This window comes from Eubalaena glacialis, chromosome 11 (genome assembly GCF_028564815.1).
Source record: "Eubalaena glacialis isolate mEubGla1 chromosome 11, mEubGla1.1.hap2.+ XY, whole genome shotgun sequence".
Lineage (NCBI taxonomy): Eukaryota > Metazoa > Chordata > Mammalia > Artiodactyla > Balaenidae > Eubalaena > Eubalaena glacialis.
Window position 1 is genome coordinate 38552586 of NC_083726.1, and position 13793 is coordinate 38566378.

Sequence of the window (13793 nt, forward strand, 5' to 3'; positions counted from 1 at the left end):
GCTGTTAGAATGGTATCATATGAGATTGGACCACACTAGATTGCCGTCCCACTAATTTTGGGTTACTCAAAATGTTTGTATAGAAAGGGGTTGGAAAAATATTTGACTAGGCCCCTCACACCCTAAAAGTTATCCTGTCTCAAACACTTCCAAGTCCTTCACAACCTCACAAAAGAGAGTGTGCCTGAGTGATAGAGTGCCCAGAGAACTTCACTGAGGACATGAATTTTGGCTTGGGCTTTTGCATATGCAACCACTAGGGGGCCGCTGACAAGGTGATAAGCAATTTATTATCTGAATGTACACTGGCTCATGGGACTCAAGCCTTCTATGCCTGAGCACTTTATGCCATGAGATGGGTGGAGTTAATGATGCTCTCTCCATATTCCTAAGGGGTCTCCTGGAGAATAAGTAACCCTTAGCATCCACCAGCCAGTGTTTCTCATTGGGGACTCTCTTGCCATTTCAAGATGGGCAAGCTAAAGAATTTTCTACTCATTGAAGGAAGTTTAGATTTCTTATCTCCTACCTAATATATATCAGTTGCACTTTGCAGTCGTTGTGACATCTAAAAATGTGGCCCTCTTCCTCCATCAACATATGCAAATATTTACATTCCCTCTGGAAACTGGTACTGTCTCCAGTATAGAACCATTACTATATAGCACTGCTGAACAGGAATATAATGCAAGCTGCAAATATAAGTTACATATGTAATTTTTAATTTTCTAGTAGCCATATTAAGATAAGTTAAAAGAGACGGGCGATTAATTTTAATAATGTATTTTATTTAAACCAATATAGAAAAAATTATTATTTCAACATGTAATCAATATAAAATTATTAATTAGATATCTTATTTTCTTTTTTTTGGTACTAAGTTTTCAAAATCTTTTTCAAAATCTTTTGCATATTTTATACTCAGAGCACTTAAGTTGGACCAGCCACATTTCGAGTACTCAATGCCATATGTGATTAATGAATACATTGGTCTAGATGAGTAGATATTCCTAAAGTCCACACAGCCATGGGATCCCACTGATACCTAGAAAAAGTTGAAGCAGACTCTCACCAGATTTAGATAATCATCATAAGCTGGTTTGACTGAGGTCATCCTACCAGTTAGCTGGTCAGGTGGTTGGAAAGACGAACCTGGGATTTATGGGGCAGCTGGATCAGTTCTATGAAAGAATGTTTTTCTCATCTAGAAATGTTTTATTTGGGCTTAAAAAATGCATATAATTAGACTTTTGCTCCTGCTTAAGGGTACGGTTCTACATATGCTGCTTAAAAATAATTTTGCCTACTATGGCCTTAAGTGTCATTTTCTATTGGCATTTTCAAACGGGATGTGTCGACAATTCTTTATTAAATTCTTTTCAAAGGATATTAGATTTTGAAGTGCTCAGAGTATTTCCAAGCTCCTCATGCTTTTTATTTTTATAATTTTATTTATGAGAAGAAAAGTCTAATATCTACTTTTTCTGGGTCTAGTTTTGACTCACAAAATTCCTCTAGAGCTCTCTTTGTTTCTCCTCCAGAGCGTTAATTTTTTTAAAAACTGTTCTTTTCTCTAATTAAAATGTTGGGTTCTTGAAAAAATTTAAATCTAAATTTAAATCATTTAAATTTAAAATTTAAATTTAAAAATTTAAAATGTTCTTTGCTCAGAAGGGCAAAAAGCCTGGTTCATTCAACCGTGTAGTGGTTGAAAATGTCTCATTGTTTATAGAATGGGTCTACTCATCAATCTCTGTGTCCCCATCTGGACTGATCAAGAATTTTTAACTTTTAAGTGAATCATTATTCATTTCCATTTATGTTTCAAGAGAACAATTTTATTGTTAATTGCAGATTGTGAATAGTAATTTATGGATGTACAGTAGGACAAGTATACCAATGAGAGAAATAAAATGAAAATATTCACTCACTGTGCATAATGGAAATTCCCACATTTAAAAATGTTTCCCAAGAGTACTTTAGTCAACTAGTGGATGACTTTCCTAATGATACCAACAACAAAAATCATTCACAATAAAAAGTTCTTTAAGTATTAATTGCATATGTGCATAATTGAATAAATTTCAGTCCTCAAACTCTGAATCCCTGAATAAGATCTAGACAGCAATCAATGTGTTTTCAATTAAAGAGGACTTTCTTATAATTATCCAGTTCAGTAACAGAGTTAGTAGGCTATGAGATTAACTTGTTTATATCAATGATCCAGAATTAATAATACTGAGTATTTAAATTATTTGTTAAAATGAATTATGAAAAATAATTACAACAAAATTATCTTTAATAGTACTTATTTACTGATATATTGGTGAATGTTTTTGTGTAGACTTTTAAGAGTTAATATTAGCTTAAATCTTTCTACTTAATCTTGAGCTTAAATGGAAATTTAAATCTCTTCCAATTAAAACAACTTAAAAATAATGAGCATTTTTCATTTACCTTGACTTCATGTTTTTTACATAGTAAATAGCAAAGAGAAAACAGAGCCCAGGATTAAGTTCTCATTTTTCAATTACAACAGATAATTTATGAACAATGATATGTTTAAAGATACTAAATAATTGCTTTGTAAAATTGTTTGGTGCCCAACACACTTTCCTTTCTTCCTTCTCTTATTCCAAGGTTATATATATCGGATATACCCCAAAGCCAATAAAACTGACACTACATCAAATAATTTATGACCTGCTAGGTAAAAACAAGTCTTGCCAGGGTCTTTTGAAGAAAGATTTAGAATTTTTTCAGGTATTACTATAAAAATTACAAAACAAAACAAAGCCTGCCAGAACATAGGAAGTTCTGGAAGTTACGTTGGTACTGAAGGATATAGGAGTCATCCAGGTGAGCAGAAGAGAGTTCCAGAACAAGATACAGAAAGTTTTGATAACTCAGCAAATGTTTCTCCATTCTCTCAACTTGGAATTGAAGGCATACACCTGAGTTTCTGCTCATTGGGCTATCATTTATTTCATTATATATGAAAAATTTCACGTTTCAAACATCGAAAAAAACCTCACACACTGCACAGTTTTTTCATTTTTCGTAAGGAAAAATAGACCTCATAGCTTTCAAACTATATATTCAAGTGTCAGTGTACAGGCTACATGTATTATGTTGCTACTAGGTGCAATTGAATGGTCTACCAAGAGGTACCTTTTATTTTTTTCATTGTCTCAGTGTATGTTTATGTATGTACCCATGCCATTGAATGCATATTGTGTTAGAAATACAAAGGCAGGCCAAAAATTTTTTTTTAAAAATGTAACACTAAACAATTGCTCAAATAAACTTTTAAAAATTTAATTTCAGAATTGACACAATATATCCAACCTAATATGAATAGTTACTTCTTCACAGGAGGCTTTATGGAGACTGAAGCTGCAGCTCAGGAGTCCCTGGGGTTAGGCAAACTTGGAACTCAAGCTGAGAAGGATAGAAGACTGAAGAAAAAGTAGGTTTGGAGATTTTTTTTTCCTCCTTTTTCTAACTTTTACTTACTTTGTGTCATTGTTTGTGGGGAATTAAAAAGAGAGTAATTGGAAACAAAACAATAGACAGAGGCCAGTAGTGTCCTGGTCTTCCCTAAAACTATTTGGTGCACCAGTTTCATGGTTATAATGGGCTAACTATTAAAATAAAAATCTTTGGCCCATAGTAGAAATAAACAGTTTTTTTCTAAGAGATCATTTATTTCAAAACTCAAATATATTTAAAATATTTAAATGTAGCCTTACAAATAATGTAATATTCCATTTGATGTTAAATTCAGTACTGAATTGGTATGATAAAATGAGAGAGTATCCAACTTCATGTTCCTCTCACAACAGTTAAAGGACCTCCTCTTAAAATGGAGTACTTAAAAGGAGAATGTTTCTCTGACTGATTGAACATAAACTTATTTTAGACTCACAGCAGATTGTTTTGCATCTGTCAGGAAACTGATAGTGTATTTTTTTCATTCATGTATAATATGGAACCTTTAAATGACTTGCAAAACTGGCAATTTTGGAGTCTCAGCAGCTGTTAGAAAGCAAGTGGGTCCATATATAACATATTTTTTAAAAGCTTAGTAACATTTTCACTGATGAAATAGGACCTTTAGACCATGTTCTTTAAAATCCAAAGAATTTCTCTTTATTCCAGAATCATTTGGTTGGTTACTCCTTTTCTTCCCTCTCAAATATTACATTGTGTTTATAGTTTTCATATTAACCTTCTTTCCTATGAAAGAATGTTCATTGCTCTAGTCATCATTATTGTAACATGGTTACATTAGTCAGGCTAATGTGCACGTGGTTATACTAGTCAGGCTAATTAATTTACTTCATATTTTGCCTTCTCGCTTGCTTTGCAGATGTTTGCTAATAATGAAGAAATATGTAGTTACAAGTTGTAGAAAAGTCCACTAGTCTAATTGTGTCATTAATTTTCTACTTACTAAAATTAGTTATATACCTAAACTTAGTAGGAATACTGTGCAGAAAAAAGAAGTGACCGTGAGAGCATTATTTCTTGAAGACAATTAAATGCTCAGTCACATTCCACACTAATAAATATTTCCTCTTTCATTACTGATTACTCAAAAGTGTATTTAAATATTATCACAATCTGTTCCTATCAATAAATGTTATATTTTATGGTTATTTACTGAGAAAAAAAATCTCCTTTGATAGACTCTAAAATTTATTTGATGTCTAAAGGATTTTGAATGTATTTATTTAAGATTGCTTTAAATCTAAATGAATAAGAATAATCAAAACCTAGCCTGGCTAATGGACATGGTTTATTTCCCTTAAAAGTTAGTTCTCATTTTTCCCACAATGAAATATTTACAAATAATGGCAATCTGGCCAGTTTTCATATTGCATATAAGGCAATGCCTCACATAGTTCATTTGTTGTTTATGGACCAAGTTAAGTGTCCATTTTAACAGCTACTAAAGTTAAAAAATTCCAATACAATGACTTGACAATATCATAAATTTAGAATTAAAGTTTAGCAATTGTTAAGTTTACACACTGTTGGATTGATTTGATATTAATTTTATGCAATTATTTCTTGAATCCTAAGTATCCTCATAGTCAGAAAGTGATTTTAGTTCTGGACTTGGTTTGAGATCTTACTATGCTTGACTTTATTGTTTCATTTCGCAATATGTTTTGGCAAAATATAATTTTTAAATGTAGTAAATAGAATACTAGTCTTGAATATTAAGAAGAATATTAAAAACAAACTATAATACAACAAAGGCTAACATTCCTTAGCATAACTATTTCCTATAGAATAATAATATTTGGGTTAAAATGGATCCAACAAGGCTAGCATTGTTAATCAATGAAAGGACAGAAATATCTCTCTTACTATTGATAATCTCATAGCAAAGCCCTATGAGCACAAATATGCAATCTGTATTTGTAAGACATATAAGGAAGTGCTAACTAACACTTATTCAGGACTTCCATGGCACCATGCCTGGGTTTCTGGGTTACCAAAGAGTGAAGTGCCTTCATGTAATGGGTTTTACAAGATAAGCAAGGTAAATTATTTTTAAATGACATAGTTTCAAAATTTACTTCTATCAAATGTATTATTAATTATGATTAAATATTGATCACGCTCTCAAATTTTCTAAAGCATTTACAATTTTATTTAAGCAATTCCAATATTCTTTTTTTAAAAAAACACCATATCCTCTTTAAGTGTGTTTCAAGGAATCATACTCTTTTCTGTGTTCAAATTTCATGTGTACTTGTCTACTTTCAAGACGGAAAAAAATTCAAGTACTTTTTTTGGAAAAATACACAAAAAAATGGAGCAAACTATTTCAAAATGTTGAACACTATAGATTGTACATGCATGGTTGCAATGACTGTAGTTTCTTAACAGTTGTTTTTCTACATTTTATCTAATGACCAAGCCAAATGATGTGTCCAGGACATAGTACTTAGACCTATGATCACTGTACCAAAGTTCGTATCAGAGATTCATTAGTCTACCTGTGGGAATAGCAGAGCTGGAAAAAAGTCTTCTTTTTAACTTTACTAGGATATCAGGTATCTACAGTTGACAATCTGTGAGTTTAAATTTAATTGGAAGAAATCTTTAAATAAGTTACTTATGACACATTTTTAAAAACCATATGGGGGACATACTTTCAGAAAGCAGCATTCAAGACATTCCAAATTCTTGCAAAGTTCAGAAATTTGCAATGTTAGCAGTCCCAAACAAAGGTCAAATTTGAGGTGCATTTACCATCCAGCAAATTAAACACGTGTAGATTAAAGCATTTTACTTGGTCTGTGTTCCTACTTTGTTCTACTTCTACTTTGCTTTCTGGTGCAGACATTTGTTTTTCTTATATTTCTAGCTACTGTCCTATGATGATAAATAGGAAATCAACAATACTGGATCTGTTAAAGCACCTACTGTTCTAAAAATTCTTGAGTTGAGCATTATCTTCCTGAGTTGTGTATTATCACTCAGGTGCTATTCTTCCATCAGAACAACATCTAATCTTAAGGTCTAAAGTCAATCTATTGTTGTTCTACCTGGTTCATTTTTACTACATCTTATCTTTGTTGTACTTTACTTTAAATCTTTAATTCCATAAATTTCGTCATCAGGCTTATATAGAGTACAGTCAATACCTACAATAATTGCATCAAACTGAAACTCATCTTGTAATCCTTCGAGTACTTCATATTAATTTGTCTAGGCTTCCCCTTTAAAATTGGACCAGTTTTTCTGCAGTCTTGTCATATAGTTCTCCTAATCTTTAAGGATTGAGTCACTTATTATTTGCAATATGTGTCTCTGTATTAAAATTATGATTCTCCACAGTTTTCTCAATGTGTCACTACTCTCTGAGATCTTTTCCATCATCCCTTGTTTGATTTCATTGGATGGCAAGCATCTTTTCTGATTTAACACAAACTGAACATCTTCCCCATTTCTAAGACTAGACCTGAGAACTTCACTTCTTCTCTTTTATACTTATCATCCTGATCTTCAAGAACTTATTTCCCTTTCTTAGCTCTCCAGCAAATGTTTTAGACTAAGACCTAAAGCTACTTGCTCAGGATGGCCAATGAAAGTCAACCACACAACTCCAAAAAATAACTGCACAGCATAATAGAAGCTACTGCAAGGTCAAAAACGTACATGGTCTGGCCCACCAAAATCCTCAATTTATGAATGTTCTTTAACTCCCAAACTCCCCGAACTTCACTTAGAATCTAGGTGTGGGTATTTTAATACCCAGTAAATAGAAACTCTGTTCTTTGCCAAAGTTTAGAATTTATTTGGTAATAGACAAAGGAGTCAGACAAAAAGAGATCAAAATGTCAGCTTTATTACTGATACAGCTGATAGAACATGAGTTAGGTATATGGGAAAAAGGGAGGTTCCTAAAACTGAACCCCCAAGTTAGATAAAGTTACCTGACACAGAAAGAGCTGGGTAGTCATAGGTTTCCAAGATGTGCAAGTATAAGCCCCATCTCCCTTAAAAATAGCATCTACAATATTATTATTCCATAAATATGTTACTCTAGAATCAATAACTATGAATTCACAAGGAAGAAAATGAAATTTTATGTCGTTAGCATCTTTGCCTAGAAAAGAGTTTTAGAAGTATCAATATATTTGTATTAATATCTCTTCAGATTTCTTACCTTATTTTTTCTCCTGGAACATATTTAGCTGCCAATTTCCCATATCACCATCTCTGGAAATGTGTTGATAAGGTTTATGACAAACTTCTTAAGATCTGTAAATATATTTTATGCATAAAATTAATCGAAAATTGTAAAAGTATTGGTTTAAAATAATTTTTCCTCAAAACTTTAAACATACTGCTCTTCCCGCTTCCAGTTATGTCTAATGTCAACTGATTGTCATTCTTTTACGTATAACGTATAGGATTTCTTTTTCCTTTCTTTCTCTCTCTCTCTCTCCTGAAAGTTTGAGTTCTCCCTTTATCTTTGAGGTTCAGAAATGTCATAAGTATGTTTATATTCAAATGATTTTTATGTTTCATTTTTCTATTTCATACTTTCAATCTAAAGACTTGTTAGACTAGACTGTGTTACATGTATTGACCTAAAAGATTTTTATTTCTAGACTTAACTTTGATTCTAAGAAGCTTATTTTTACAGAGACTTATGAGATTAAAGATGAAGTTGTCTGTTTCAGTAGTAATACACCTGTCTAACTCTCACGACAGTCCTTGATACGCAGTGACTGTATTAAAATTGACAGAATACCCAGTGAATGGTTACTTAGCTCCAGAAATACAAATCCTGAAATATCTGTGTCATTTTTTTTCTGCTAATGTTTTTCTCCTGCATTTTAACACTGTGTAATTTTTTTATTAAAACATATATGCATGTTGAAATCTTCTGTATCTTGAGACTAAATTGAAAGATACCATATGAATATTAATATACTGACTAATTTATCATTTTCAATCTTTAGTTATAATATAGGTAATATATTATTATATGTTAGATTTGCTATGTTCTCCTGAATGGATATCACTGCTAAGTGAATATGGATTTCGTATTTGAAATCAATTTTTCAACATCATTAAAATGAAATTAACATTCCAACTCAGCTATCGGCAGCATCCTCCAGAGAAGTAGTTTTATCCTTGGAGCATAACAGTCACAGTTAATCGCTACCAATGAATCTTTATGTTAGAACTTCAAAGACATAAAAGTGAAGCTCTATAGATTTAGTTAATTTATTTCCATTGCAATCCTAAGGGTCTCCTTCAGCGCATAGACGTCAATGTGTTTTGAGACTTGGCACTTTTAATCTTTGGCATTTGGAAGTTTCAGAGTTTGCATATCTCTAAGCAAAATAAATGTCACTGAAAATATTCATAATTAAAGGTATCACAGAAACTCCACAACATTCTTTCATACAATAAATATTTATTAAGTGCCTATGTGCCAAGTTAAACTTATAAATGAGTTGTATTCCAGAGGTTAATTTGTAAGACATGTGTTAGAAGCTTTAAATACATTTTCCCATGTAAGTAAGGTCATATATATGGAAGGTAAATGTCTTTGCTTCCCCCACAAAAATATATTTTGTAAGAATGTTATAGGCACTAAATTTGGCTGAATAAAACAAAAAGGGGAATTCACTGGTAGGATATTAGAGTATCTCAGAGATTGCAGAAGCAACAGTGCCAGGACAACTCTAAAATTTCAACTATGACAGATTATGAAATACTTCTCTAGAGTGTTGTCAAGAACTCATCTTTTCTATTTCACATTTTTAAGTTCCTAGTTGAAAGAATCTGATTGGCCTAATGTAGAAGAGATATTTGTACTTGGATCAATTAGTTATAGTCAAGAGTTCATTTAGCACAGACATGGTTACAGGGGAACACTCTTGGGCAACCAACTCAAAACACTCTAATAAAAGTAGAATATTTCAGAACCTAAACCCAATGTTCTCAATATTTATCTGGGAAAATGTGTCACAGTTTCCTACTTGGAATTCCAGAAGTTTGTCCTCTCTGCCTGCAGTGAGCTAGAGCTATCATTGCCTTACCATCTGATCATGGATAGCCCTGCCAAGCTCCAGCCATGGACAATTCTAAGAATTTCTTGAAACTAAAAAGTACTAATAGCCAAAGGCTAAAAGCCAAAATCCATTGAAATTTGTTAGGAAAAATGAATCTGAGGAAAACCAATGTGCTTTTTATATATATATACATATGGAGGAAGGAAGAAAACATGGAGGAAATAGGGCTGCTCTTATGAACCTATGGTGCAATGTTAATAGATTACAGAGTACGTAGAACCAGAAGCCCTGTATAGTCTCCATATTTGCTGTCCATGAAAAATGAAAAGAATAAGATAAGAATTAATGATAGTAAGTGAAAACTCAAGATAGTTACATGTACCAGAAGACTGACCACCTTTTCTAAAAAATAAAATCCATATTGTTTGTCTTGATTGAAGTAAATCCTGGATTAATGGAACATGCAAATGATAACTTTTCACTCATTCACTTAGTGCCTATTATGTCCCAAGAACTGTGTTAGAAACTACTGATATTTGAATTATACAGTTCCACTCTTCAAAGAGCTTATAGAGACACAGTCATGAAAATAAATTTTGCACTTAAGTATTTCAGTGGCCATGATCCTTTCTCTAAGTCTCTGTTCTTTGAATAGAATGAGAAAAGTGCCATAAGCCTAAAGCCACCTAACGTTCTTATTTAACGGATGTTCTCTGAGCTAAAGACTGGTCACCTCACTGTTAGTTCCCAAAATAAATGTGAAACATCTATTAGGTTATTTTTGAACAATAAGAAAGGGGATTATTGATCACCAGGAGTAAATGGAGTTCCTTAAGAATAAGCTGTGTCCTTAAACTTTTCAAACATTTTCCAGACATGTAGATGAGGGAAAATGCTGTTGAAATACCACATACTGAGTTTAGCAAGGTATTTCAATTACTTTCTAAATGAACATAAGATTGAAATGAGACTAACAACATGGAAATATAACTGGTGGGACTGTTGTAATCACAGGGGCTGAACAAGTGACTTGATGATGACTGAGTGAAACAGAAGGTGGTGGACTCAGCCTTTTCATATTTGATTTAAATACGAATATGAGATTTGTGAAAGCATGAAGCTAAAGGACATAGTTAAGTTTTAGATAAATAATTTTATTTAAGGAAGACCTTTAAAGAGAGATGCAAATCTAACAAGATGAAGTTTAATAGGGTCATTTATATAAATCTGCATCCAACTTCATGACCATACATATTGATTACTTGTGTATAGGGGGATATATATCATTTAACTGCAGCTCCTAAGAAAAATGTTTCTACCAAAAAAAGACAAATTAGCAATGCCTGATAAAGATATTGATTTCCAATATCCAAAAAGCAATTGATAAGGCCAAAACTCTATGCACTGACCAGATCATAGCTGGATATTCGGTTAATTTCTGGGAAACAGGCTTGAAGTAGATGTATTCAGACATATATTCAGAGGAACATGACCAGCATAACAAGATGACACCAAACCATGTCTTCAAGCAGTGTTAGAAATAATTAGGAACATGTGGAGTGTAGACAACAAAGATCCAGATGCTGCTAAGAAAAAGAGCAATCAGGTGTATTCTTTTGGCTGCATGACAAGATCTTGGGCCAAAAGTGAGAGATTGTTACAAATAAATTTGAGCTGCATCTAAGAATTGTTAACAATCACAGATCTGAGAAGAATTGACCGCTTAGAAAGAGAGTTGTTCCTCATGATTATGTCCAACATAGACCTGCCAAGCATATGGACGTGGCAAAATTATTAAATGAGGGATTCAAATTTCAGCTGAGAGATTGGATTACATGCTCTTTAAATTGCCCCTGCCTAGGGATTCTGTGATTCTCTACACAATTCAAAGAACTAGATGCAGAGAACCTCCACTTTTTTAAACATTTGCAATGCTTGGCATAGTGTAGGTACTCAAAACATATGTTCAGAATAAATGAACACATGACTAGAAGCTGGGTGGAAAAAGAAGACGAAAAACTAAGAATATGGAACAGGAACTAGGGCAGTGACTTTCACCCAGATGACCAAACCAGAAATCTGGGCTTTGCCTTTACCCCTCGTTCTGCCTTGTCCTTACCCTTCCTCTAGGCACCTGCGTACATGATCACTGTCACCTCCCTATACTATTACTCCAGATGCTAGCTCTTTAAAATCTCTCAAGCATGTTGATTTTCTTCTTTTCTTTCTCAGGCCATCATACTAAAACAATGTCTGTACTTCCAGCCTTGCCTTCTTCTAATCCATTCTTCACACTTCAGTTAAAGAGATCTATCTAAATCATATTTCTAAACTTGCCTAAAATCGCTCAATCATTTCCTAGCATCCCTAGGATAAATTCCAAATGCTTTTATATAGCCCCTAAATCCCTATATTATCTGGTTCCTGTTTATGTCACCAGCTTTATCTGTCTCTACTTCCCATCTTACATGTTATGTTCTTAATATACTTAATATCTATTTCTTGTTTATAACTACTTCTGTCTCCTTGTGTGCGTATATCCTGTTCCATCTTCCTCCTCATCCTTTGTGTAGTAATGATAATAATGATCTACTTTATATGTAATAAATATTTAATAATCACACTGAGTAGTTGCAGTATGCAAGGCACTGTTCTACACATTTTACATGTATTTTCTCTTTAAGTTTTTACAAACATTTTGAGGTAGAAACTGCTATTTCCTCCACACATGAAGAAACATAGTTTTCCAAGCACTGTGGTAAATAAAAGTGCAGGTTTCCTGAGCCCTGTTTTCTCTGAATTATTTAGGATTCGGGATAAGGCCACAATTTAAAGAGTATGTAGTCCAGTCTTTCAGCTGGACCTTGAGTACCCTATCTAATTTTAAATGGTCTCCATGAGGAGTCAAAAAAAATCTCTCTCTTTATACTCTGAAAAGAGTAACATAATTTTTTTCGTAGAGAATAATTAGTTTCTTATCTGACCCCATCCCATCCTTCAAAATGAGCAACAAATGTATTCAAATTAAACACCTTTTTTTAAGAATGAGAAATGGAGGTAATTTCAAAGTGGTGTAGCTGCTTTATAAAGTTGATTTTTTTTCTGATATAATTAGCCACACATATTATCCCAAAGTTTGATATAAGAATAGTAATTCTGAAAAAAAAAAAAAAGAATAGTAATTCTGGACCTATACCCCGAGAAAACCATAATTCAAAAAGAATCATGTACCACAATGTTCATTGCAGCACTATTTATAATAGCCAGGACATGGAAACAACCTAAGTGTCCATCGACAGATGAATGGATAAAGATGTGGCACATATATACAATGGAATATTACTCAGCCATAAAAAGAAACAAAATTGAGTTATTTGTAGTGAGGTGGATGGACCTAGAGTCTGTCATACAGAGTGAAGTAAGTCAGAAAGAGAAAAACAAATACCATATGCTAACACATATATATGGAATCTAAAAAAAAAAAAAAATGGTTCTGATGAACCTAGGGGCAGGACAGGAATAAAGACGCAGACATAGAGAATGTACTTGAGGACATGGGGAGGGGGAAGGATAAGCTGGGATGAAATGAGAGAGTAGCACTGACATATATGCACTACCAAATGTAAAATAGATAGCTAGTGGGAAGCAGCTGCATAGCACAGGGAGATCAGCTCGGTGCTTTGTGACCACCTAGAGGGGTGGGAGGGAGACACAAGAGGGAGGGGATATGGGGATATATGTATATGTATAGCTGATTCTCTTTGTTATACAGCAGAAACTAACACAACACTGTAAAGCAATTATACTCCAATAAAGATGTTAAAAAAAAAAGAATAGTAATGATCACTAATAAATAAGCTATGTAAGAAATTTAAATGTGTGCTTGAATCAGTCTAATGTTATTCATCCCAGTAAAACGTTCAAAGTTAGTGCCTAATAGCAAGGATAATTAAGTTCCTTTATTAAAAGGAAAAAAGTGACTAATCAAGGTAAATTTAAATATAATGCAGACTGACATCTTAATTGGGAGAGTATTCTTTATATTTATTTCCACAAATATAGGCTCTTATATTAGCTCTGTATGGTAATTTTTATAAGGACTTTGAAGATGTGCTTTTTTCCCATAGTTATTTAAAATTAGCCTTTCGGGAAGCAAGCTTCTCTACCTTGTTTCCACATTTCTAAGAAGGGCAGTGATTATGTCCTATTGCTAGGATTTTATAAAAAATAGTTCTATAA

General features: G+C 33.0%; 1 protein-coding gene across 4 annotated transcripts in view; it reads left to right on the forward strand.

Annotated features, from left to right (window-relative positions):
* PPFIA2 (PTPRF interacting protein alpha 2) overlaps nt 1–13793 on the forward strand; it is a 470166-nt gene that overhangs the window by 403455 nt on the left and 52918 nt on the right. For all 4 annotated transcript variants that reach the window (XM_061205834.1, XM_061205833.1, XM_061205835.1 and 1 more), the window contains one exon: nt 3376–3469. In XM_061205834.1, the coding sequence (XP_061061817.1) occupies nt 3376–3469 (94 nt within the window). The remainder of the gene's footprint in view (nt 1–3375; nt 3470–13793) is intronic.